General features: G+C 54.5%; 1 protein-coding gene across 7 annotated transcripts in view; it reads left to right on the forward strand.

Annotated features, from left to right (window-relative positions):
• The window catches only part of ZMIZ1 (zinc finger MIZ-type containing 1), a 231,295-nt gene that overhangs the window by 175,771 nt on the left and 28,258 nt on the right, over positions 1 to 27,266 (forward strand). For all 7 annotated transcript variants that reach the window (XM_019749484.3, XM_074339673.2, XM_019749483.3 and 4 more), the window contains one exon: positions 21,032 to 21,176. In XM_019749484.3, coding sequence (XP_019605043.1) covers positions 21,032 to 21,176 — 145 coding nt within the window. The remainder of the gene's footprint in view (positions 1 to 21,031; positions 21,177 to 27,266) is intronic.

Genomic DNA, 27,266 nt, shown 5'->3' on the forward strand with positions numbered 1-27,266 from the left:
GAAGCTGGAAGGCTGCTGAATGATGTTTGCGCTCTAGCCATTGGGAGGTCACCCGTGATAAGACACAGCCAGCCCATCCCCGTTTACTGTTGAACAAAAAGGCTCAGAAAGCTGAAGCAAGCTGCTAGAGTCACTGAGCCAGGTCCGTGGGCCCCCAGAGTCCTGCATCACAGTCAGCATGACATTCGGTACCATGGGGCCCAGGAGAAGAGGGTTCAGTTGGTGGGGAAAGGCTTTCCTGGAGTGGTGAGGTAGAACCATGAAATCCGAGGATGGTTTAGACTGCTACAGAGGGGTAGGCAATGCAAGGGGAGCTCCAGAGGTGAAGGACATTAAGCCTGCAGGCTTTGGAAACCAAACACCTAATATTTTTCACCGTATTTGTGATTTTCAGTACTTGCTCAGTGGTCTCCATGCACTTTTGCTGGGGAAGAAGGTTGTGTAGTTGAAGAAACATATGCCTTGTAGCCAAGCTCAGCCTGCGACCTAGAGGTCTGCCTGAGCTGCACATAACAGCTGGTGCCTGCTCGCTGCCTGCGGGGCCTTGGCCTCCAGCCTGGGCGGGCTCAGTCCTGTGGTGCCAGAGTGCCCGTGGCTGCCCTGGGAGGCGTTGCCCCTCATCCAGCCCAGGCCTGTTCCTTATAGCCTCTGGGAGGTTCGGGTTTCTGCCCGCCAGGTGGGCAGCTCCCCCTGTCCCCACAGCAGCAGCTCAGCTCACAACACTGCCCTGCTCCTGCCACCTGAGCCCCCCAGGTACCATCTGCCGCCCTGTTTTCAGGCAGTCTTGGGGCAGAGGTGAGGAGAAGGCAGGCAGATCCCAGATGGGGCAAGTAGGGGACTCCAGTCCTGAGAGGTAGGTAGTGCCCAGCCTGCCACCTGGCCCCTGGATTGTCCCCACCTCTCGAGGAATGGGTGACGGCAGATCTGGTAAAGTGTGGTGTGTGTGAGGGGGGGGATCCCCTAGTATCTCTCCTGGTGTCTCTGCACGTATGAGCAGTGGGGTCTCTGGGCACCTCCGTGTGGATCTGCATACCTGACCGTGTCTGTCTCAAGCCTGGCCGTTCCTTCGGCATTCCTGCCACCTCCCTGTGTCTCCACTCACTTGTGCTCTGTGCCTCTCCACCTGTACCTTCTGTGTCTCTCTTGTGGCCTCTGCATCCCTGCCTGTCTCTGTCTCTCAGTTCTGAACTGAGGAGTGTGCCTCTGCCGCCCGAGCCACCACCCCCACATTGGGCTGCTCTACTTAATTTCATTTTCCCGGGGCTCCAACTCACAAAAATAAACCCTCCCTTCCCACCCCTGCACTTTTTTGATTTAACAAGCCTGCTGGAAAACAATAGTGATTTCCGCATAGATCATAAACAGAAGTGATTACCATACAATTACAGCCTGAACCATCAGCCTTGCTGCAATCACTGAGCCGCATTGTAAATCGGAAGACAATTGCCTGCAGAATTACCCCCAAATTGGTTTAAGTGGCAACAAAAGAGTGTCAGCATTTTGGGGAGGGGGGGAATGCTGGTGATCCTAGCAGCAGAGGGTCCCTATTGGGGAGCTTTTGAGGGTCTTACCTTAGAGGAGGTGGCTTGCTGCAGGGAGCTACCTGCTACCTTCCCCCACCCCATTCTTTTTCCTGCAATTCCTGCTCCTTGTGTATCTTGGCACGGTTTGTTATAAACTCATTTATACTAATGTGTGAGTGGCTAAGTGTATCTTCAACTGGGACGGCAGAGAAGGGTGCCTCTGGGGGAGGGGGTGTTCCAGGGAGGCCTCCTCAGCTCCCTTGGTGTTGTCCTCTCCCCAACTCCCATCTCATCTCTGGCTCTTCCAGGTCACCTCATCCCTCTAGGCCAGGGGTGTCCAAACTTTGTTCAACGTTTTTCACCAAGGGCCATCAGCGGTAAAATGCAGCCACTCACTCAAGGTGAAGTGCGTATTGCCTCACCTGGTTTATTTAAGTAAACTAAATATATTTTTGGAATTTGCTGCGGGCCAATAAAAAATGGATTGCGGGCTGCAGTTGGCCCACGGCCGCAGTTTGGACACCCCTGCTCTAGGCTCTTCTGGTCTGGCTCCCACACTGCACCTTCCTTCCCCATCTCCCAGCCTGGTAGTGAGCTCCCGCCAGGAACCTCCTACATTCCATCCAGGGCAGCCTACTCCCTTTTGCAGCTGCATCCAGCTGCAGGCCGCAGTGCCCAGCACAGTGGGGCTGGTCAGCCCACTCCCAGGAGCCTGCCAACCCTAGCTACAGCAAGTCACAAGCGCTGCTGGTGACCTGGGCCTGCCTCGTTCCAGTCTCTGGTGTTATGAGAAGTCTGCTGCCAGCGGGACATCTCACAAGTGTCTGAAGACTGGACTCCTAAGCTCTGGCTGTTTCTGTAGGGGGCTTGTCTTCGCATGGGGAGGCGATTTCTCTCCAGGGTCAGGCTGCTCTGAAGTTACCGGGAAGCCTGCCCACTGGCACACTTAGATTCTATCAGATTTGCTCATATCCAGGTTATAAGTGCTTTCGCGTGTCCCATCTTATCCTCACCAAAGGGTGTGCACATGCTTGTGATTTTCTGATTGTTTTTGATAAAGAAAAGAGGCCCCCGAGGGTGACTCTACTTTGTGCTGGGTCACACGGCAGATCCCTGAAGAGTGGGGTCTCAGGCCCCTACTGGAGTGCCGCTCCTCGCCACCCTTCCCAGGCCTGCGGGATACAGGGTGCAGCGGGGCGGGGGTTCACCTGGTCTCTACCTGCCCTGAGACCTCGGACAACACCAATAATGTAAACGAGCCCTTGCAGGGTGTTGTGTTCTGTCCACACATTCGCTAGCGCCTCTCGTCCCCACTATAGTCCTGTAAAGGGACTTGACTCACCCAGAGCCATCATGGTCCTGGTTCCAGAAGCTGGTCGGAACCCACATCTGCCAGCCTTCCAGCCTGAGCTCTATTGGTCCAACTATTCCCTAAGGCTCCCTGTTTGGTTGCCCTGGTCCCTGTGAAAGCCTCAGGACAGGGCCCATCTAGAGTTGGTATATTTAGAACCCCAAATTCTGTCGGTTGCCCCCAGCTCTGCCCTGTGCTCGCGAGGGGCCTCAATGCCACCCTGGGCTTGGCCTGAGGGGCTGGGACATGCTGGGAAGGGCCTGGCCTGGGGGTAACTGGCGTAGCTCTGTGGCTGGCATTCACTTCCTCGGCTCTGGCATTGAAAAGAGATAGTCCAGAGGAGAAGCTGGTCAATGCAGTCGCCACAAACTGGTGGTCAGGGAGAGGCTGCTGCCCCCACCTGCCCAGCAGTCTGTGGTCCTCACTCGCCCCGTCCCAAGCTTTGCACCTGCTGTGTGTCTCCCAGGTAGCCAGGTGTGCCCTGGGTAGATGGGGTTCAAAACCACAGACTTGAGTTCTGTCTCTGCCACTTCTAGGTTTCTGCCATCTTTACCTCTGAGCCTCACTGCTTGTTCTTTACTGTGGAAGCTTGCTGCCCTAGTGGACCACGAGACAGCAAAAGTGGCTGTGCTATCTATCAGTGCAGGATTTTCAGTAACGTATCCTTGGCCTCAGAATCCAGCCCTCTGAGAACGAGGGGGCCTAGCCTTCGGCGAGCACTTACCGTGTGCAGAGCTTTGCGCTGGGCATTTGAGGGCTGCCTGGTTGACCCTCCACTACAACCTCGAAAAGGGAGCAGCCATGTTCAGCGACGGAGCCAGAGCCCCGTGTGGCCATTTACACTTAAATGTCATGAAGTAAAGTTAAGTAAAATCGAAAACTCAGCTCTTCAGTCACACTAGCCTCATTTCAAGGGCTCAATAGCCACATGTGGCCGGTGGTTCCTGATTTGAGCAGTGCAGATAGAGGACATTTCCATCATTACAAATGTTTTGTTGGACAGCACTGCACTGTGTTATCATCCCATTTCCCGGTACGAAATTGAGGATTAGGTAGGTCAGGGACATGTCACACTCAGGGTCCCTGCAGGAGGAGAGGGAGCTGGGACGAAAACCTGGGCCCAGCAGCTGTATGACACACTGAGCTCACCCTCACGGCCAGCTCAGCTGCTTCCTCTTTCACATGCCCTCTGTGGGCTCCTCAAGGGCAAGGACTGTGTTTTCTCTGTTCCCCCCAACCCCGTGCCCAGCCCAAGGCCCACCCCAGGGTGGGCATTTGGGGCAGCGTTTGTGGAGTGGGTGATGGAATGAACGATGAGTGAGCAGTGCCTGCTGAAACTTGGGGGCACACTTCCCCCCCTCCTGCAGGAGGAGGCGCACGCACGGCCAGCTGCTGAGGAGTGATGGATGGCCCCTCTCCCGAGATAAATGTGGCAGTCAGGGTAATCGGATTGTGTGTGACGGTCTAATTTGTAGGCGAGGGTAGGAAGCGCCCAGCCATGCTTCGCCCCAGCCGCCCATATTAGTTTAATCAAATGCCCAGTATCTAAATGACTGGGCTCCAGTGATGGATGATGTGAGCTTTGTTAAATGCTCTTGCCCTGTCAAGCCAAACTTCCCAAGGCCCTGCCAGGTTCTTGGGCTCTTTAATTTGTTTTTTCTTGCTTGGTTATCTCTGCGTGGGGCAGGGAGGAGGGGGGCTGAGGCTCTTCTGTCTGTCTTACGTCTCTGATTTTTCAGGGAAGTGGAGGAAGAGGCAGGACTGGGGGACGAGTGAGATGGAGTTACCTTCCATCTCTTTTGAGAAGCCTTCCTGGGTGGCTGCTCAGTCTTGGGGGGCCTGATGCCCTAGAGCCTCTGATCTGGGCCTTACCGTGCCCTGTGCGGCTTCTGTCTCTCGGCTCTCCAATCACCCTGGGCTAGTGTTTTCATTCTCCCAATGGGGTATTTTGGTATACCAGAAGTTGTTTGCTTTCATGTTGGAAAATTTATCAGCTTTTCCTTAGGCTTAGAGCTCAGTATGTTCTCTTTGAGAATCTTCCCCAATCCGAAGGTCGTGGAGATAATCTCCTGTATCATCTTACAGACAATGTATTATTTTGCTTTTTTTTTTTTTTTTTTTTTTTTGGTCTGTGGTGTGAGGTAGGGAGGGGTGTCAAGTCTCCAGTCCCATCGTTCTGAGCATCTGCTGTGTGCCCCAGACCAGGCTGGCTCCTTGGGAAAGACAAGATAGAAAAGGCACCGTCCTGTCCTCCAGGGGTCACGATCCATTTGAGCTGAAACGTGTGTTCTTAGAAAAGAAGTTGAGAACAGCCTGTATGACATGCCACCCTTTGTGCCCGTCTGTGCCTTGCCCGGGTCCGGCCCTTCCATGGATGTTCACGGGCGCCCCAGTGTCAGGGATTGTTCTAGGCACTGAGGGTGAGGCAGTGAATGCAGTACTCGAAATACCTGCCCTGGGAGAACTTTTGCTCCAGTGAGGGGAGTGGGACATCAGATGAGAAAAAAACATAACAAGTAGAGGTAATAAGTGTTGTGGGGAAGGATAAAGGGGGAAGGAAACAGAGGGAGATGGGTGGCAGGGGAGGTGTTGCCATCTGTAGACTGGAAAGGTCAATGGAAGCCATCACTGAGTAGGGACAAGCTGGGGAGGGGTACATCACATGGTCATCCAGGGCAAGAAGCTTCCAGGCAGACTTTGCAAGGGCCGTGGTAGACGTAAATGACAGAATAACTGGGGGAGAAAGCAAAGCCACCAGCATGATTCCCCTGGTGGGAGGACCTGGGCAGCAAGACTGGGGTCGTGGAGACTGTTTTTCAGTACATACTTGTTTTCTACTTCTGTATATTTTTAATCATTTTCACACGTTACTTCTTCAAAATAACATTTAAAAGTTAAGAAGGGAGTGTGGTGAAATGTACAGTGAGGTGGAACCATCAGAGGTAATGGACAAATGTGGGCCCTCATCCCTCTTCTGGTCTCTATCTGAAATATTAGCTGTCTAAGGAGAATGGATTTGTGTATTACTCATATAAGTAAAAAGTTAACTTCGTTAATTAAAAATAAATAGATCCCACTTTGCCAGTTATTTTGGTTATTTTGGCTGGTTTTCCTTGAGCAGGTTCCTTAACCTCTCTGAGTGCCAGTTTCGTCCTGTGAAATGGGGGTAGTGATCTCCACTCCACAGGAGTGTCAGGAAAAGGAACAGAGAAGAGGGATGTGTCAAGTTTCTGCCTGGCCTGCAACTGACCCTCCAGGGGCATGTCCCTGCATGCCTGGCTCTCTTCAGGGCAGAGACAGAAAAAGGATTCCCAGCCTCAGATTCTCTAAGGGTGTGACAGCCCAGGAAGGCCCAGGCTCTGCATTCTAGCTTCCTCAGAGGGAGTCGGATTTGCTTTAGACCCTCAGGCTGACAGCCATTCAAAACCCGGTGGCCCTGCTAGGTGGTCAGTTGTGTGACCAACAGGCCCTTCAGAGCCCCCTCAGGATTCAGGTTGCCCGACTGGTGCCTGGTGGACGGGGCCTGCTGGTCATCTGGCTCCGATGGCCCCCCTGCTCTGGTGTTTCCTTCTCTCTGGGTGCTGTGTTAATTTTTCATGGCCTCCATCAGAGGCAGAAGGCAGAGAGCTGCTTCCTGCAGGGAGAGAGCAGGCGCTGGAGGGGGGAGGAAGGCAGGAGAGCTTCGTGGTGATGATTAAACACTGCAGAGGCCCAAACAAATGACGCTCCCTCCCCCAGCTGCTCTGGAAGAGAAACGGGGAGCTGGCCTGGACTGCAGATGGCCCAGGCTGCTGTCTGTCCCTCGTCTGCAAGCACAGCTGCCCTGGGGCTGCTTCCTGAGAGCCTAAGCGTGCTGAGCGAGCCCTGCAGGGCCTAACGCAGTCTTTACAGCGCTCTGTGAGGCAGGCAGACCCCAAGGCAGAGGGTGCAGGGCCACTCAGCTGACACACTAGCAAGTAGTGGAGCTGAGAACTGTCACAGGGAGACAGTAGTAGTTACCTCACAGAGTGTAGGCTTGAAGGAGACATGCAAGCAGAGTGCTCAGAACAGTGCCTAGCCTGAATCAAGTTCTCCACAGTGGCCGCTGTCAAGTTTGCCCCATTACACCTTTAGAGCAACTAGATGAGATAGGTTTACATGAAGGAACTGGTGCACACACATGCCAGTGTCTTGCCCAAGACCACGCAGTTCATAGCTAGTAGATAAAAGCTGGGCACACCCACTTCTGACTCTCTGCACAGTGTTCTTTCTCCTATACCACGGCCAGGAAGAGAGTCCAGATGCAAACCTCCAGGGCCTTGAAGGCAGGGGTCAGGGGAAGTCAGCGGCGGTATTGGAGACCATCTGCCAAGCACACGGTGCTCCTGGCCTGAGAATGTTTGTGTCTTCTGAACCCAGAAGGGGGGAGGGAAAGAATTGTCCCCTTCCCCTCTGTTCATGCAGCAAATGACCACTGACCTCACCCGTCATTCTAGAGCAGTGGTTCTTAAAGTGGGGTCCCTGGACCAACACCACAAGGAATGTACAATCTTAGGCTCCGCCCCAAACCTCTGAATCAGACACCCCACTGGGGGTGAGGCCCAGCTCTCAGTATTTTAACAAGCTTTCCAGATAATTCTGATGCACAGGTAAAATTGGAAACCCCTGGCCTGGAGACCCAGGTGGGTCAGTCCTGCCTTGGGACCTCAACATCCAGGACCCACATTTACCCAGACGTCACCCAGGTGTGTTAACACTCTTGAGTAACAGTGCAGCCAGGAAACGCTAGATGTAAATGGAATCCTTATAAATGATTCTTATTTTCATTGCAACAAGGCAGCTGGATATTTAAAGAAACCTCACAGAGAATCATTTCATCACACAAGAAGGAACTTCTGCAAAGAGAAAGCTCTGCTCTTGTTTCCTGCCCAACACTCCAGGTGTTCTTTAAATTCAGTCTGTGTGTCAGGTTTTGTTTGCATGGTTGTCTACCTATACATAACTAAAACAAGTAGATCACATGCTAAAAGAATAACACGTAGTCTCCAAAATGCACAGATGCCCCTGCAGTTTAGGAGAGCCCAGTGGGATGAATGGGAGCCAGTCTGGTGTTTTGCAGCTGGGTCACCCACTGCCAACCCCTGCTGGGCACGTGGAGAGGTCTTAACAGCTGGGTATGGGTGGTTTCCAGGGCTCCTTCAAACATCCACACTCAGGGTTTCTTGGGAAAGGAGTGGAGTGACCACCTAGGAAGCCAAGACATGGAAACGTGAAATGTGTGGGAGATGCGCTGCTCTTCCTGGATAAATGGACAAGAGAGGAAACCCTGCCCCATGGTTTTGGGTAGAGAAATCACTGGAAATTGTCATCTCCCATATTGCGGGGTCAGGAAGGAGCATCTGAATTGACTACTAAATGCTTGTATGGGGCCAGGTCCTGTGCCCCTGAGCTAAAACACCTGCCTGGTGCCCAGAGTGACTGCCACTGGAGCAGGAGCCTGGCTGCCACCTCTACGCCAGCTGCCTGTGGCTCGGCCTCACCCTTACAGGCCTGCAGTGGAGAGGAAGGAATTACCATCTGTGTTTCTTGCACCAGGAGCCTGAGATTCTAAGAGGTTAACCAGGTCACTCCGCCAGGGGAAGGAAGCAGAGCAGGAGGGGTGGGGTGGGGGGTGTAAATGGTTGGAGACAGGAGAGCTGGGGGTTCAGTCAGCAGGTTTTTCCTGAATCTGCTCCTCCTCAAGGAGCAGTGGCCTGAGCCCAACTCTCAGTAGTGAAGTGTCACGTGGCAGAGCCCTGCCCACCCCAAAGCTCTCCTCTGCCCCGTCACCACAGCACACACCCCCTCAGGCACTCTTCAGGGCTGACACGTTTTCCAGACAGTGCTGTTATAGAAACGAAGGTGCCTAAGATTGGCACCTCCCCACAGCTTAGTCTCCAAACCAGAATCCCAGGAAGGTCTCTGCTGTCTTCATGAGCCCAGACTGGGTGGAAGGAAACCACCATTTTAGAGAGTCCCGGAGTTTGTTGCCGGCTCCCACAGAAAGATCTGAGGACCTGGGGTTGGACATGGGGGCCGGAGTGAATGGAAGGGTGCACAGCAAGGCCTTTCCGCCCTCTTGCTTTCCTCGAAGATGGATGGCCATGCTGTTTAGACTGGGGGGTCTCATTGATCCTGAGAAGGGCCTGGCCTCACTCTGACCTCTTATTATGCTGGATGCAGGACTCCCCCAAACTGTGAGCACCCAGCTGGGCAGCCTCAGGAAAGTCAATTACCCAGGGAGGAAATGGGTTCCTGCAACCCCTCCTTACCTCTCTGGCTCCTGGAGAGCAAGCCACAGGCAGTGGTGGTTAGCCCCCAGGAGAAACTATATGTACAGAATAGAAAATAAGCTCTCTGGATGCTAGAGTGAGGGGCTCTGAGGTTCCTAGGGACATAGCTACAGGCATGCAGAGGCAGGGTGGGTATGGCTCGGACGCAGTGGGAGTGTGTCCTCAGGGCCAGCAGCCTGCCGAGAGCATCCTTGGTACCTTGGAGTGAGATGGAGGTGGGAAGACTCTTGGCTCTTAGCACCGCCACCCCTGCCCCCATGGATATTCTGGTCAGTCCTTGGGTAGCCCAAAGGATCTGTCCTGTTGGAACCCATGTCCTCTTGGAATATGAGGTCAGCTGCACAGAGGCCGCCTGGCCTCCATCTGTTGTGGGGATGGCTCAGGGCCCCTCTCCCCTCTTCAGCACACTTGCTTTGCTAGTAATGCTGTGTAATTTTCAGTGGAGATACTCTAGATTCCCACCCTTGCCCCACTGCCAGCAAATATCCCAGGACGGAGGAGAAGAGCCTGCCTTGGTCCCGGCCTGCCGCAAACTTAGGTGTGTCCTGAGCCAGGTTAGCCTGCTTCCCTGTGCTCACCCCTCGTCTGTAAAATGGGGGCTGTGGTACCCTCACCACTGGATGGCTTGTGAGAGTCCGGGGCAAGGGGTGTGTGAGGCGGCCCCTTGAGGGGGCACAGTGCCTACCCAGTGGCAGCTCCCTGCCAGCAGGTCTCCTTTGATGGCAGCCGTTTGACCAACACCCCTGCCCAGGCCCGTCCTTCACGCTGAGGAGTGCCGGCCAGAGGACAGGGGCATCCTCTTCCTGATGAAAATGTCCCCTTGAGCTTGTGTCGGGTGTTTTTTCACTTGAATCTGAGTTATCCAGGAAGGCCCAGGTAGGCAGGGAGTTTTCCAGCCTGGGATTTTCCTAAAGCCCAAGGACAGGCTCAACCCGTCTGACATCTCTTGGGTCCAAGCATCCTGCCCGCAGGCCCAGCCTCTGCTAGGTCAGGGACAGCCAAACCGGTTTGGGAATCAGCCCTGCCAGCTCCGAGGTCCCCGGAGTTCAGTTCCCAGGGTGAGTTCACACGCCTTAAGACTCCTACTTCTAGCTCCTGCCAACCCGGGAAGCCCTTGGGGAGAGGGGGTGGGAGTGTATGAGGAGTGTTGCAGGAGGGAGGGAACAGCCCAGAGGCCCTCTCGGGCTGGGCTGGACCTCAGGACCTGAGATGGCAGGACCTGCCAACCACTGGGAAGCAGGGAGGGCCCAGGGGACGGGCTGGGCCATGAGCCTCCAGGTGCATCCTGGGCTGACCGCCATCAACCTGGTCGGTCTTCCCTGCACATGGGGCCTGAGCATGTGCAGCTTGGGGGGCAGGTGGGAGAGCGACAGGGTCACTTGCAGCTAAAGGGCCAGTAAATGATACTCCTTGTTTTGACTTTCTTAACCACTTAGTAATGGGAGATGACGGAGTGGGGAACAGTGTGGGAATGATCTAGAAAAACTAGAAGCAGCTGAAACTCAGGACAGCGTGCTGCTGCTGCTGCTGGTAGTGCAATGATACGGCGATTTTGCAGGAGAGTAAGATTTGCCCTCAAAGAAAACATCTTTGGTTTTATGTTTCAGGAGTCAGCTGACAGGGCCCCCCCCAGTCCAACCTACACCTTCCAGAAATGATGTTTCCTGTAACCAGGGGGAAGTCCTAACCCCTCAGCAGCCCCCGCGCCTGAGGCTGCAGCATCCTCCCCTCCTGGTCCCCGTCACCCCTGGGTCCTCCACCAGCTGTCAGACCTCTCAAGAGATCCACCCCCCCACACACTCTGGGCTTGCGGCCTTAGTAAACGGGACACCTGGGCAAGGTGAGATCCTGGAGCCCGTTCCATCTATAGCCCATGCTGGCGGGGGGTGGGGAACCTGGTCATGGGAGTGTCCAGGCCAGGTGTGAGAGTGGGCAGCTCATCCCACAGCACCTGCAGGATTGAGACCGGGTCAAAGCTGACCTTGGCCTTGAGAGGTATGACCCCCCTGTGAGGCCAGGGCTGATTCATGGGCCCTCAGACCTCAGAGCACTCGGTGCCCACTCGCTCCTGTACGTAGATCCAGAGAGGAGGAAGTTGTCCAATATCCCACAGGAAGTTGGTAGCAAACTGGAACAAGAAGCTGGGATGGCGCTGAATCATGGGAGTGGAAGGTGGGAGGGAGGTGCAGAGCTGTCTCCTGAGGATGTGCCTGCTCTCAGATACGTGACATCACAGACTTGTGGGGCTGAGAGGGAAACCATTCTGGACCAGTGGCAGATTCTCTGCTGTGGTGAGATTGTGGGTGAATCACCCCTTCTTGGGCCTCAATTTCTGCTTCTTAAAACACAGACAATCTCATCTTTGGCCAGCTCCTCACTAGGGGGTTGTGAGGCTCCAGTGAGGCAGAGGGCTCCAGGCAGTTGGGAAAAGTAAAGGGCTGTCCGTATGCCTTCATGACCCTGTTAGGTCCTCGCTGTCCACAGTGGGAGCTGCCACCCCATTTCACAGGCATGCATATTGGGCACCACGGGGCGGAAGCCTGCTTTCCTGCAGCCCAGCAGCCACTGCCCCGGGCTCCCGCCTCTCCGTGGTCACGTGCATTCTGTGCTGCTTCCTCCTGGGAGATGACCTGAGAGAACTGGCGGGGACGGGACCCTTTTTCCATGTCTGGGGGCACCCAGCAAAGGTAGGCCTACAGAGGAGGGCAGCTGAATACCAATTCTGTGGATAGCTCTGTTCCCAGGGGTCACAGGTCAGACCACCCATTCCTGCTGGGAGCATAGGGGTGAGAGCAGGGATCCTGGCCGTGGCTCCGGGCCCCATCCCAACTTCTGCTGGACACACAGGGGATGGGGGCTGAGGAGGGGCCAGGCCTCCCAGCGACCCACCCCTTGTTTGTGGCCACTCTGTTGGCCCAGTACAGAGAGGATGGCTGCAAAGTCCAGCCCAGTGCCCTACACCCAGGTGCTGTGAGGAGAAGGAATTGGCCCAGACTGGCTGCCTGCACTGCATGGCCTGGGAGCTGATGCAGAAGTGAGCAGCCACCAGGGCTTAGTTTTATGGTGCCTGGGGTCCACCCCATGCAGAGCGCCTGGCAGGGAAAACATTGGGTATGGGTACAGCTGGGAGCTGGGGAGCAACTCTGCCCGCCCAGAGAGTACCCAGTGTGGGGGTACTGCAAGGCTGGGCCCAAGGCATGCACGCGCTGTGATGCTCTTGGAGATGGGTGCAAGAAATTGTATTTTATTTGAGCAACAGCATGTAGATGGGAGACAGAGACGCCTCTTAATCCTAAAAGGATATGTGCTCAGTAACAACCACCAAATATCCTTATATGCTCCTTCCTCTGTGCCAGGTATCATACTAGCATTTGATGTGCATTAACTTGGCTAATCCTCGTGACAGTTTAGGAGGCAGGTAATATTTAGCATCCCCATTTTATAAAAGGGAAAACCAAAGCTCAGAGAGGTTAAGGAACTCACTCAAGCTCACACAGCTGCCAAGTGGCCGAGTTGGAATTTCAGCCTCTGGGGACACAATTGGAAAGAGGTGAGCAGAATGCACTGCTGGAAGAATTCCTCTGGCCGCCTTGCAGAGTATGGGTTGGCAGGAGGCAGGTTTGGAGACTGAGATAAATTATAGTACGTGACTGTCATAATTCCGGGGAGAACGGATGTGGCTGCAGAAGGTGTTTGGAACAGGCAGGAAGCACAGGGGACAGCCTGGCTCCAGAGTCTGTGCTGTTGGCCATTCTGACTTCAGAAGCAGAAGGTCATCAGCATTGTGTAGCTTCCAGGTTCCCAGCTGAGACTCTTTGGATGAGACTCACCATCTCTCACATGTGGTTTGAAGCTCAGGACCTTCCTTCATCTTGGGACTCCTGACACCAAGCCGGAGAGCAGAGGTTCCTTCTGTTGTCTCCACACTTTACAGATGAGACGGAGCAACTAGCCCAGGCCTATATGGTCTCAAGTCCCCATGTCTCCCCCCTTCGCCCTCCCCTCCTGCGCCCTAACCTCTCATATGCACTGGTCCCCAGATGCAGGCAGGAGCCTCCACTGTCTCTGACGCTCAGTTTTCCCTGGGCAGTGGTCCCAGGATGCCATGTTTGGGAGATGAAAAAAGAAGGTCATAGGGTAGGAGGTGTGGCCTGGGCTGGGGAGGCAGGAGGAGGAGCAGCAGCGTCTCCAGGGAGCCCTGGGTGAGATGCTGTGGGACAAACACCATGAACTCGCACAGCGATGCCAGCCCATGAGCAGAGAACACCCAGGATTGCAGCTGGCTCCCAAGTTGTACTAATTGATACTGTTTCTGTCTACTGTTTACCTTCCATTCCCCATTTTGGCATGGCCCGCCAATAGCTGTGCATGTCACGAAACAGGTTATAGATTTTATTTGATGACAGCACCCATCTCTGGACACATCCATGGTCGGATTCCTTTCAGGGTTGATGCTCCTGAGGCTAGGTCCTGCCCCCAGGGAATGGGAATCTGCCTGCAGGCTGAGACCACAGGGTGCCAGGTCGCAGGTATTACCCAGACAGCCTGGGTCTCAGACAGTGTACCCAGTGTCTATCTGACTCTGCCATCCTTTGCATATTGGGTTATCTACCTGTGATTCATTTCAGTCCCTTCGTCACATGTCAGCTGCATAACCTGTGCCAATCACGTCCTGCATGCCGAGCTAGTACAAATGAGCCCCTCAAATCCCATCGTGGCCCTCAGGGCTCCTGCTCTTGCTATAGAACATCACAGCTTTCCTCCAGATAGCAGGGTCAGTCATTCATTCTGCATCCATTGGGCATCTGCCGTCCACCAGGCCCAGTGCAGCCTCTGGGGACACAGTTGGAAAGAGATGAGCAGAATGCACTGGTGGAAGAATTCCACTGGCCGCCTTGCGAAGCATGGGTTGGCGGCAGGCAGGTTTGGAGACTGAGATAAATTATAGTACGTGATTGTCATAATTCCGGGGAGAATGGACACGGCTGCAGAATGTGTTTAGAACAGGCAAGAAGCATGGGACAGATTGCAAGGACCATCAGGCCTCGATGAACTGCGGGGTGGGCGGGGTGGGGGGTGGGGAGGGGTGTCTTCCTGAGGTGGCTTGAGGTGCTCCTGGGGAATGGAGAGATGAACACAAGAATGTGTCAGGGAGTAAAGGGGAGGCGGAGGGGAGGAGCCCAGCCTGGATGCCTGGCTCCTCCGTCTGACACCCCAGGCAAGGCCCTCCAGCTGCCCCGGCCAGGCTTCCCCGTTGGGAAATGGGACTGCCACCCTCTACTGCTACTTCAGAGGATCTTGTATAGATTTAGTAAGCGGATGGTATGGAAGCATTTGAAAATGTGTCTTTAGTATTTTTCATTGACAGTGAACCTCACTTGTGTGCTCCCAGGACCTCTTTCCGCCTCCGTCTGCCCAACTCTCCTCCCCCCTCCCCCAGGGCAGGACTTGAGAGGCCAGTACTTGGCAGGCTGCCTCCTGGTCACCCCGAGTCCTGCCTGGCCCTGGGTCTCAGAAGCCCCTTCTCTCTCTCTCTCTCTCTCTCTCTCTCTCTCTCTCACTCTCACTCTCACTCTCACTCTCTCACTCACTCACACACACTGTCACACACACACAGAGTTCCTCTGTTCTCCAGGCTTTTAGCAACTGAGATGCTCTTTGATACTTAATGCTCCTTTGTTTCATTTGCGGGAGGCATCCCCAGGCTGCAGCACATTTGATAATTCTCCTGCTTGGTCCTTCCATCCAAATGTCTGTACCCTCCTCCCCGTCGGCCTTTCATCCTCCCCACCCCCCACTGCTGCTCCCACCCCTTCCTGATGCGGAGACCTTATTGGGAACGAGTGTTTCCAGGCCACTTAGTGTCAAAACATCCCCCCTCTTGCCTCCATAGAGAACAAATCGCCTTTTTTCCTGTGGCCGCAATGGCTACCTCTGGTTTCTGGCCCCTTTTCAAGCCTGAGTCCAGCCTGGCAAGGAGCATCCTCTCACACATGCCAACAAGCTTGTCCACCCCTTTGATGCTTCAACTTGCAGACCTTCACCTCTGCCTCCCCTCCACCTCCGACTGGCTCATTGTCTGCTGGCTATCAGTCTGGTCTGGAAAAGGCAGCTCCACCCTCCTTACCTGGAGCCAAGCAATTGCCACATCGCGAGTGCAGCCTCTTCCTTCTGCTGCCTCTCAGATAAAACCCGAGCCCTAGTGCTAGTCCATCTGGTCAGCCCATCCAGGGCGCGCTCTGCCAGGAGCTGCAGGCACAGAGGCAAATGCAGGGCTGGACACTGTCCCCAAAGAGGGCACATCTGGGACAAGCCCGGTCTAAAACTCCGCAGTGGTCCACTGTAGACCTGCCATCACTCTCACATCTGATTTCCTTTTCCTTGTCCCTGAAGGATACGGGTGGCTGCTGGCTGCAGGGGAGTAGCCAGGAAGATGCTGGGGAGCCCATGTCAGATCCTGGCTCTCCCTCGGTGCCTTCCCTCAGACCTGTGTCCTGCACCCCTGAGTCTTAGACCCAGCGTGCCCTTCCATTTCTCGCCCAGAGGAGTTCATGCTGCCAGAGATGTGGCATCTGGTGCAGGGGCCCCCAGACACATCTACTGGATACCATTAAATAGAAGATGTCCCCCGTTGTCACACACACCATGATTTTATGTACCACCAGGAAGGAAAAGCACACCACCCATCACACCATGACCAACATCTACTCTACTGTAAGATGTGTACTGAAGGCGAATGACCTTAGTTGTTTAAGTCCAAGGTGGGTCTGGAGTGGAAACCCCGGTGCCCTCCTCCCCGCCCCCCCGCCCCCCCCCCGCGGTTTCCTGGATAAACTACAGAGCGAAGGGCAGGTAATGGGAGTGTGAAAGGTCACCCTGTCGTGTCTTCTCCCTGGCTGGAATCCCTCAGGACTGTTGCTTCCCCTATGGACGTGACCTTCTGAAATTTGGCTGCTGAAGACCAGGGCTCTAGACGGTGCCAAGTGGATGCCTAGGCCGGGGGCTTGGGCTGTTCTGAAGCCTAAGAAACCTGCCCACCCCACCCCCATTCATGATACTGCCATTGGCCTGGGGAGCTGCGCTCTGCCCTATCTCCAGGGAGGCCCCCAGAGAGACCTCACAGAAGCCAGAACGCCTCCCTGCCAGGGCCACTGATGCCTTTCCATTGGCTGAATTGGAGGCAGAGCTGCCTCTGAACAGGGAATTGATTTTTGCTTCCTGTGTCTCAGGCAAAGCAGGCACACAGTGTGTCCTCATTCTGCCCTTCAGTGCCCACCTTGGTGGCTCAGAAGGGGCCGCTCTGCAAAGCCTGTGGCCGAGGGGACAGATGGTCCTGGTCGTCCCCAGGGGCCTGGCCGTATAGACACTCAGCACCCCACCCTGTGAACTCCCAGAGCTACACTTGTCTCCAGTTCATTTGTGTCTGTGCTCTGCCATGTGGTTCAAATTAGACAGAGATGCCAAGGCCTCGTGACCGTCCTTGGTCATCAATCTCCCAACCAAGGTCAATAACACTAAAGGTCATTTTGACAAACACGTGTAGCTGCCACTGTGTTGCCTGGTGCTGTTGCTGTGCTTTATCAGGTAACTCGGCTCATCCTAACAACTACGAGTGGGGAGCAGAATTACCACCACCCCATTTTAGAGATGAGGCAACTGAGGCACAGGAAAGTTAGATGAGTTGCTGAAGGTATCACACGGCTGGCAGAGACAGAGTTCCCGGGTTGGTGCCTTTCCAGCTTTCCCAATATTACGTGATGCCGTGGTGGGTACGGGATCGACGGGCTGCTTTTCTGGGGCTGCTGTGGGTCACAGGGTCCCTTGGTCTTCACCTGCTCTCCCTCCCTTTCTGGCTTCTGCTTGGCTACCCCTGCAGTTGATTGACAACATTCATTTACAGCTTACATCCACTCTCTGAGGCGGGCAGCTGGGGAAACTGGGACTCCAAACTGTGAAGCAGCCTGCATGAAATCTCAGAGCTAGAGACTGGCAGAGCACGATTCAAGCCCTGTGTGTGGGACTCCAGAGCCGGGCTTGCCCGCTATTACCCCACTGCTCCCCTCTCCTGAGTGTTGTGGCACTGGTACCCATCAGGGCTGCCGTGGCACCTTCTGGAGGGGCCTGGGATGGCTTCCTCCTATTCATGAGGCGTTTTACTGCCTGCGGAGAGCAGAGCACATTTGCAGATGTCCCCTTGCTCTCCAAAGACCACACACAATGCTTTCAGGGACTCCGTGCTTACTATGCGCCAGATGCTGTTTAAAGCACTTTATAGATGATGGTGTCACTCAATCACAGTAATCCTAAGGAGTGAGCATTAGTTTTATGCCCATTTAACAGATCAAGAAACCGAGGCCCAGAGAGCTTCTGCAATTTGCCTAAGGTCATATAGCTCTAAGTAGTGGAACCCAGATTATCAGGGTGAGTGGTGCTCATAGGATGAGGTGAAGGGTGGCCTCAGTGGCTGCCTGGGCAGTAGAGGGACACTCCTGACCCTGCCTGCTCAGCTTAGGATCACTAGTGTCACCCTGAAATTCTTCCCATCCTTCCCACCCCATCTTGGGACTCTTCGTGCTTGGTACCCCTTTCTAGTGCCAGAGCCTGTGCTCAGTGGTCCTTTTTCATGCCCTGTCCCAACGAGTACCCAGAGCAAAGACACACAGGACCAACGAGGCATGCAGGCAGGACCTGCCTCGTCAGAGCAGGCAGGCTTAGCTCAGCTGTGTCTAGACAGCCAGGGCCAGGCACACACGCAGACACCCATCCCACTGGGCTGTCTGTGTGATCTCTACCTGCCTCTGTCTGTCTGTCGGTCCTCGTGCTGACAGTGCCCAGACTCCCTTTTTGATCGCAACTTCCTACATGTTGTCATTAAGCAGCGTTTGCCTCAGAACAGCCTGTGTTGGTTTGCGCCATGCTGAGAGCATGCACTGGGTCTGTCTGCCGTGTATCCTCCCGCCATGTGTCTGCCAGCCTGGCCTCTGTGTTTGCCGGTCACTCAGGCCGACGGGCTAAAGGGCGGTGTTCCCTTGCTCCCCGTCCTTTCCCTCTAGGTTGTAGGAAGGTGGCTGTCCTGGCATCTGTGTTGTGCCACGGCTGCCTGATACACGCATCCCATCTGCTCACAGCACCCCAGGCCCTGCTACGCTACCAGCCTCCCTTTATTTTATTCTCTTTAAGGAAAATCACTCGGATGGTGATGGGAACACGAGGGCTGTCCTTGGCCAAGCAGGGGGTGGCCCGTGGCATTGGAGACAAGGTCTGAATGCCTTCATGGTGCCTCCCATGCCTCCCTCATGGCAGGGTGGCCCCCAGGAGAAGCGGAGGCTGGAGGGCAGCGCGGGCAGGGCAGGCAGCGGGCGCACCATCTGTGGCCGTCCTTTGTACTGGCAGCCGAGCAGTCCCTCCATCGCTGCGATCCAGCGCCTCGTGCTTGGCGTGCAAATGAGTTTCCAGATGCCCAGTGCCCCCCGCCCAAGAAGCAGTAACTAGGGGCCTGGCAGAAGAATGGAGCGATCTGGAAATTCATTTCTATTTGTTCTAGCCTCTCTGAATAGGCTGTTCCCCTCCCCACCCCACCCCCACCTCCAGCTGTGGCAGATGTGTTCTGGGCGTCCGCTCTAGGGGCGTTTTGCCACAGTTCCTGGGCAGACACATGCCAGGGTGGGGCACTCCACTCCAGCACTCTCCTCCCTGTGTAGTGGTGGTAAGGTGAGCCCCACGGAGAGGGGCAGGGTGCATTTTTTAAGACACAGCTCACCCATCGGCACCTGCTCCTGGAGAGAGAAACAGGTGTCCTTTTGGGAGCAGGCACAGGCTGGACTTTGGCCCCGTGTGCCTTCTTATTCATTATCTTTGCACACCACGCACGCTGAACAGATGTACCCAGCAACCCTAGTGGGACCCCTCACCACCCCGCCCCATTCCCTGCAAGAACCCTTGCCCTTCCCTTGCCCTTGGCCCCCCACCTAGCTGCTGGGAAAGTGGGAACCTCCCTTCCAGCCAGCTCACAGCAGAACTGGATGGACGGGGTTCTGCTGGTTCTAAAAGCTTCCTCCTGGCCTCTACCCACTCAGTGAGGGGCAGGAAAGAACCTGCTTCTCCCCGAGGTGCTGGTCCCCACTCGCTCCCCACTAGCTGGCCTGGGCCATGGGCAGGGTAGAGCTTGGCAGGGTCTCACAGGCTCCCCAGCCCTCTCTGGGCCCCAGGCTGACAGGACCTGGGGGGGTTGAAGTGGCAGCCCTGCCCAGCCACTCCAGGGCATTGTGTATCTGGCCATCTTCCCCTAGTGCTGTTCAAACAAGGCCTGAAGGGTTCCTCCTAGAATCGGAGGTGATAGAAACAATGCCACTTGGTTTTGCTTTCTGAAGGGTTTCATCTCCTCCCCCACATTCTAGTCCAGCCTTGGGCTCTACTGCCAGGGTGTGGAATAAGGGCATCATCTGTGTCTCGGCCCCTCTCTAGTTGTGGTTACTGTGAACTAGCAACTTCGCCTGCCTGGGCCTCAGTCTGCTTATCTGTAGAATGGGCATAACCGCTGATATCCTGGATTAAGCGGGGCATATTGGAGGAAAGGATGCAGAAGCATGTTGCACAGCATCCAGATGGGATACCCTGGAAATGAGGGAGTGGGCTCTGTGTCCAGGCAAGTGGCTGAACAGTCCTGGGTTCAAAAGGCTCCTGGCTGCCTGACTGGGTTGAGTACTTCCAGAAGAACTATCAGATCAGTCTGGCTGAAGTACTCAGGGCAGTGGTGGGGCATTGGCTAGGGTGCGGTCGCCCCTTTTTGCTTCTGCAGTCTCAGAGGTTCCCCCGTCTGTCCCTCACACAGCCCTGGGAAGAAGGCAGGGCAAGAGTCATTACTCATCTTCTGTAAGCCAACTGAGGCCCAGAGAGGGTCTGTGAGCTCCTTAGGGTCACACAGCAAGGTGGTGACAGCCTTGCCTTCCCGACTCCCCACTCTGCCCAAACCTCAGCTACTTTAGAAGGACTGGCCGGACACACTGACCTTGAGGGTGCTTTTGGCCCCTGGTGGCTGCACTGGGACCGTGAAGAATGAAAATTTCACTTTCCCACAGCATCCAGTGAATTCTAGCTGCCTTTCTCTTGGTTTTTAAGGCCTGGATGTGGAAGGGTCTCGTGTGCTCCTGCATTTGGTGCCTCTGGCAGACTCTAAGTCAGCCCCACCCCACCCCTGAGCAGCCCTCTGCCCTGGAAATCCTTTGTCCTCCCAAGCCCTGTGCACAGCCGTGCAGGGCCCGTTAAGGTTTGACCAGAAGGTGTGTGCACACGAGCTCAGTGCTGCCCTTTGTGGGGAAGAGTTTCAGGGAGGACCCTGTGGGAACTCCTGGGGTCATCAACAGGCTCTAGGAAGGCTCTGGGTTTTGTTTACACCTTGTGATTTCGGCCCCAGCTGTGGGCAGAAGCCATGTCAAGCTGCTTGTCCAGAATCCAGGGGGTGGACTTCACTGAGAAGTTTAGGGGTGGCTGGCAGTTCCTAAACTCGCCCCACACGACATCTTTGTCCCCTTTGGTTTCCCGTTGGCATCATCTCTGCCATCCCCTCCTTCATCTTGACTCTTCTCTGCCCGTAAAATCGGCCTTCCTCTGATCTGTGCCTACAGCGACAGAAGCTTTTCAGTCCTCCTTTGGAGGTGTTAGTCCCACTTGACAGAAGGGAAAACTGAGGCCTCCTGAGCAGGCTCAGTGACTCTCCTGGTGTCGCACAAAGGTGGGAGCAAGGCCAGCGTGGGTAACAGCCACTCTTGCAGGATGAGATGGGGCAGGCATGTCAGGGTGTGGTTGGTGGCCGAGGTTCCCACTGACCGTCCTGTCCTTCCTTGTAGCCCTGCTGTCCTCCTGGTGCGAGGAGCTTGGCCGCCTGCTGCTGCTCCGACATCAGAAGAGCCGCCAGAGCGACCCCCCCGGGAAACTCCCCATGCAGCCTCCCCTCAACTCCATGAGCTCCATGAAACCCACTCTGTCGCACAGGTGAGTGGGCATGTGCCCCTAGACCAGGCCAGGGATTGCTTGGGTGGGCGCTGGGTAGCCACCCCTCAGACCCCAGATCTCCTTGGAAATGCCCTTCAGGTGGGATACTTGGGTGGAGGCCTCTGAGCAGCTGTGGGGATGTTATGTTTTCTAAAATACAGTTGTTTAAATCCTTGTGTGTGAACACGGTTTCTCCCCCATCAAAACAGAGGTTGAAAGCGCTGGTCTTACCCAGCCTGACTGCTTTGTCCCTTCCGGGGAGGGCCATCTCTTCTTCAGGTTCCTGACTTCTGGTGGAAAGTTAGCAGTCCTGAGCCCTCTGTTCCTCTCCTGAGCAGGATACCTGGGGCTGGAGGGGGCTCAGGAAGGTGTCACAAGGCTGCTGGTCCCACCTCAAGTTGGGGACAGAACTGGCCCAGGCAAAAGAGTCAAGGGAGGCTGGGTTAGTCAGCAAGGGGCGGGGCTGCCAGAAGCCCACGGTCACAGGCAGGGATGGACTTGCCAGAGGCCACCAGGCACCAAGGAACTGGTCAGTCCACTCTGCAGTAGCCTCAGAAGGAGCCCATGGTCAGGACGAGCAAGTCCCCCATTAATTACCTCACTGGTCCCTTGCTGAGCTGGGTGTGCTCTCTCCTAGCTCTCTGCGGGCTGACCCTGGAACAACAGGGCCTGTCTTGCTGTCTGCTCTCCCTGTGCGGGTCCCCACTGATGGGTCCCCACTGATGACCAGGAGGAGCGTCTGCAGTCAGAGCTCAGTTCATTCCCCAGCCTGACCGAGCCACCCACAGTCCAGAACTCACTGCAGGAGACCTGGGTCGCACTATTGAGGTGCTCCCTGGAAGTGGGGTACTGACCATGTTTTATAAATCGAATTAGAGGCAATTGACTCTCAGAGCCAGAAGGGGCTTCAGAGCCCCTGGAGTCCAGCGCCCTGCCCGGGCAGGGCAGCCCTTGACACATGGCTCCCTGCCTACGTCAGAAGCACTCTGCATGGCCAGCCCTTTGCCAGGTCTTTGTTGAGTTCAGCTAAAGGCACGAGACTATTCAGTCCTAGGGTTAAACAAAGGGTATCCATGCTGCAGGGGCAGAATCCCATTCACTGGGGAAATAGGATTCAGTTAGGCAAAACTGGGAGCTGGCAGATGGAGGCAAGGTTAGGGCTGGGTGACACGCAAGCTTGGCCTCAGAGTTCAGAAGGAGGAAGATGGCTATGCTAATAGTCAGAGGACAGCTTGAGTAATGCAGGTTTGAACTACACAGATCAATTGAAAATCCACTTTAAAGTGGATCCATGCTGTTCAAACCCACGTTGTTCAAGGGTCAGCTATACTTTCACAGATGGGAAGCTATTCTCCACAGCTCTATTGAGTGAGGAGTGACTTGGAGAAAGCAAGCTCCTCTTGCCTTTTCATTAAGAAGACATTGAGTTTGGGGGCCCTGGGATACTCAGGATTTGGTGCTCAGAGGTGCCCAGCTATTGGAAGATGCAGGTCCGTGTCTGAAGGCTTTGAGGATAAGCAAACAGGAGCGGGTGAAGGAGACCCGGAAGCTTGAAGCCCCGGGCTGTTTTGGAGGGTGCGTTATAACTGTTGGAGGCTGTAGCTCAGGCATCGCACTCAACGTCCATTACAGGCCATGGAGGTCGGTGCCACAGCACCAGGCTGTGAGTTGGGGCCTGTGCCTCCAGGCAAAGCCCATGACTGGGCATGTGGTGGCACTCAGCACCATAAGGCAAAGGGCCATTCAGGCTGCTGCAGCCCCACGGTGTCCCCGAGGGTGCCAGTACTCAGGAGGAATCCTGAGCACCCACGTGCTTGGGGAGCAGCGTTTGGACCAGCTCCATGTTCGGTCTTGCCCACGGAGATGTTGGTGGGCGCCGTCCTCGCCACCACAGAGGTGCCCAGAGCGCTGCACAAGGGAAGACAGGCCAATCAAGGGCAGGAAGGGGCTCGGACCTGCTGCCAGGGAGCAGGACTCCTTCCCGGGCCCTGCAGTGACCCAAACTTGATGCCAACAAACAATGCTGCCTTCCGCTCCCAGATTTGTAATGAGCGGTTAAAAAAGAAAGCCATTGGCGATTAGCACATTGTCCGTATGCAAATCAGCGCTGCAAAGGTAATTAAAATCCTAATAAATCTTGTTTACACTCTTAATTTGATTACAATCAAAGCCTGCAATTGCTGGGAAAGATTCTGAGACCAAGGGCTGCCACCCTTCCTCTTCCAGGTGAGGGGTTTGCAGCCCCCAGAGGAGAGGCTTCTGGGCGGGGCCCTGTTGCTCCCCTCTGCAGAAGGCAGGGGCACAGCCCTGGAGGCAGGCTGTCAGGCGTCAAGTGTCAGCTCTGCCATCTTCTAGCTGGGTGATTTAGGGACAGTTTCATAACCTCTCTGTGCCTCAGTTTCCTCTTCCATAGAAGTAGAAAAACAGCAGCACAGGACTTACAACATGCTCATGACCAGGCCTGGAACACAGGGAGCCCCACAGACTAGTCGTGATTCCCTCAACCTCAGTTCGGTGCTCTCCGACTTTGATGTGGTCCTTTGTGGTCAGCTAACAAAGAAGTGGTCAGTTAGAACGGGTCCCCAGTCTTCTCCTTCCCTTGGTCACATCACACGTGACCTTCATACTTCATTTTTAGCTCTTTTGGCACAGCTGTACCTAAAGCTGTTTGCAATTGACCCTTCTTCCTTCTTGCCCACAGAAAATTTAAAAAAAAAAAAAATCGGGGATTGAAGGACCCATAAATCCTACTCCATCAATTCCAGATTGCCAAGATGCAAGGATCTTCTCCTTTCCTCCTTCCTATTGAAAAAATTTTAAATCCTCTAATATGCAGTTAGCTGCACAAGTTCCCCTCTAAGTTTCACCACAGGGAGGAAAGGAAGCAGGTCCCAGTAATTGTGATGATGGAGAATACGGTTAATGGTTCCCCTAAATTAAAGAGGGTGGGAGCTTCAGCTCCGCACTGGCTTGTGTTTCCTTAGTGGTAACACTGCAGCCTTGCACGGAGATGGGACCAATATAGCTGGATCAGGGAAATTCATTAGGGTCTGGCAATACCCTTATTCGGAATTTGTTATTTCTCCTAAATAAAGTGGCTGTTAGCAGTGCAAAGGAAGAAATAACTCAGCCCTCCCTCCTCGTCCCTCCGTAAATGTCTGTAGACACTGCAACAGACACTGGGGAGGTGCCCAGGAACCAGGAATCATCCCTCCCTCTTCCTGGGCTTTACTCATTTCCCCACATTTAGCAAACATCGGTCACTACCCATGGAGCTTGCAGACAGACATGAAAACTGTCTAACTGCAGTGTGAAGAGCTCTTTATCAAATATATGAACAATATGCTGAGGGAACTGAGGAAAATGCCCTTGGTTTTGCTTAGGAGAATCACAAAAGGGAGTACCAATGTACTTCAGAGGGCTTTGAAGTATAGGCAGGAGTTCACTAGATAAGGAAGATGGAGGAACACTGAGGAAAGCCTCAGAGGCTTTTAAAATAAGCAGGAAAGATAATAACAGCCCATCCCAATGATAGCATGTTTGCAAAATTTCTAAACACCATCATTGTATCATCAAGTAAATATGGATACCTACACGGCAGTCAGGCTGGAGCAATGGAGAGAAACATGTACGTACACCTGAGCAGGGGCTATGTGTCAGGCACTGTGCTAAACTTGTATGTTTCAATCTAGGAGCGTGTTAGTCCCACTTTACAGATGTGAAAATTGAGACTGACTTAACATGTCCCAGATCATAGAAATCATTAGTGGCAAAGCCAAGACTCCCCAAAGAGACTAAGTTCAGATCCCAGAAAGCTAAGTAAGCACTGTCCTGCAAGACCTCCCTCTGCCGTTTGAATATGACTCTCAAAACTGTTTAGTTGGAGTCTGTGAATATTTGCCACACTGAGTCCAGGTCAAAGCTAGTGATTTGATGTATAGTGTTTTATTTCCTGGGACACTATTTGGGTTTTCTCTGCAGCCAGTCTTCGAGGCCAAACTTTACATATCTTCTGTCCTTTCACGCTGGGTGGATTCCCAAGACGACTTTCCTGAGAACACCCAAGAAACTCGACCCCTTTTAGAATTCTTGTGGGCTTCTGGATCACCTTTGTAGCACGTGCTCCTGTGTTAACACATCGTTGTATGCGGAAGTGCTACCTAATTGGATCCTAAGCTCCCTGAGATGCTGGGATGTGGTCCGGCCCACCTGGCAACCTGGCCCTCAATGAGCTCTGGGACCCTCTGAGCCTCAGCTCCTAAGAGGTGCTTCTGTTGAGCCCACTTATAGGGATTAAACGAGTTTTTAGAAGAAAGTCACTTCACATAGTTCCTTGCATCTAGAAGCCACAAACAGTATCAATAAATCATAATAACAGCATCAATAACAGCAGCGAACAATTTTAGGGTGCCCAAGATGTGCTGGACATGGTCATTTTGCCTTACACATTTGAGCTTGCTTAATCCTCATGACAATCTCTAAGAGAGGGGCTATTATGCCCATTTTACAGATGAGGCACTGAGACACAGAGAATGAGTGATGGCTCTGTTAGTTTTCCTCTGTCCCTCTCCCTGGAGGGCAGGACCTCCCACATTCTGGATGCAAGTGCCCATGTAGTCACAAGTGCCCTGTAGGTGGTCAGCAATCAGACTGAATGCATGGACATGTGCGTTCATTCTCAGGCAGCCCTCTGAGGGCAAGCACGAGTGGTGCTGTTTCTCCCTGGCAATTTGGTTAGTAAAGGCTCCTGAGCCCTGTAGGTTTGTGAAAGCATCTTTTTTGCAGGCACAGGGAGCCTGAGAACTCGGGGCTCCTGGGGCAGAAGGAAAAAGGCAGGAGGGCTCATTCAGACCCCAGGAACATGAGAAGTGGACCTCAGGCCAATGGACATGGCAAGGGCTTCCTGGAGGAAGTGAAGTGGCCTTTGGAAGAGGAGGAGCCTAGAAAGGATTAGTGGCAATTTTCAGGGTGGGGACGAAGCATCCCAGGCTGAGAAGAGGTGCAGAGGTGGGAGAGCAGCTGCCCCCATTTTAGAAGGCGATTGACAGGAGAACACCACTGAGATTCCAAGACGATTCTGGCATTGGTGCCTCTGTAGGTGGAATAGGATTCTGGGGGCAGTTCTGGCTGGACAAGATTGTGACTGAGAGCAGCTGGTGGCCTGAGGCTGGCTCATGCTGGATTGAAGGTGTACAGAGCTGGGCAGAATTACTGAGAGTAGGGTTCTCAATCCCAGGGGTTCTGGCCTCCCTCTGCAGCCAGGGATGAGGGACAAGAAGAGGGAAGTAGTTCCCAGTGCATGGCCTGAAACGCCAGGGACCTATGACCTGGGTTGAGCACATCTGCTGGTTAAATATACTTGCGAGAGGAAGGAAGGGGCCTCAGGACACCCCCCACAGACCTCTAGGTCATCTCTTCCTCACCCTGGGCCCCCTCCCACCTTGGTGGTGCCCAGAAGCCTGGCTTGTCCTTGAAACTTGGGCACAGGGAGCTGGGCAGGCCCCCAGTGATGAGGTCTGAGTCTGGCCAGAGGCATCAGCAGGGCTGACTGCCACGCCTGTGGGGGCGAGAGCTTCGCTGCTACAGCAGGAGCTGTCTCCCCAAGAGATGAGTCACAGCCCTGTCGGTGCGGCTGCCACTTCTGCTTCTGCAGCAGGTGTGAGTGGAGGCGAGCAAGTCCCTGAGACTGCCTGTGTGTGTGTGTGTGTGTGTGTGTGTGTGTGTGTGTGTGTGTGCCCATGTCTTCCCCCACGTGTGCGTGCACACACAGGTGTCCCCCGGACACACGTGTGCACACCGGTGTACGCCAGGGCTCTGGAGTGAGTCTTCCCGCCAGATAGCGGGATGCCCAGTTTGGGAACATTGGCTAAGTTTGCTTCTCACCGAGTTTGAGGTGGTGGGGGTGAAACAGGAAGGAGCCGGTTTCCGCCCACAAGGCCCACCCACGGAGTGGCAGGCAGTTGGAGCTTGTTTGTGGGCCTCTGAAGTATCCTGGTGAGCTGGGGGCCTCCCCGCCCCTGCCTGAGGTGGTAAGGCAGCAGCTGCTGGCCCAGGGAGCTCAGGAGGGGCCCTGCTGGGCTCTGGGGGCTC

This window comes from Rhinolophus sinicus, chromosome 15 (genome assembly GCF_057876585.1).
Source record: "Rhinolophus sinicus isolate RSI-liver-muscle chromosome 15, RSI-T2T, whole genome shotgun sequence".
In the NCBI taxonomy this organism is placed as follows: Eukaryota; Metazoa; Chordata; class Mammalia; order Chiroptera; family Rhinolophidae; genus Rhinolophus; species Rhinolophus sinicus.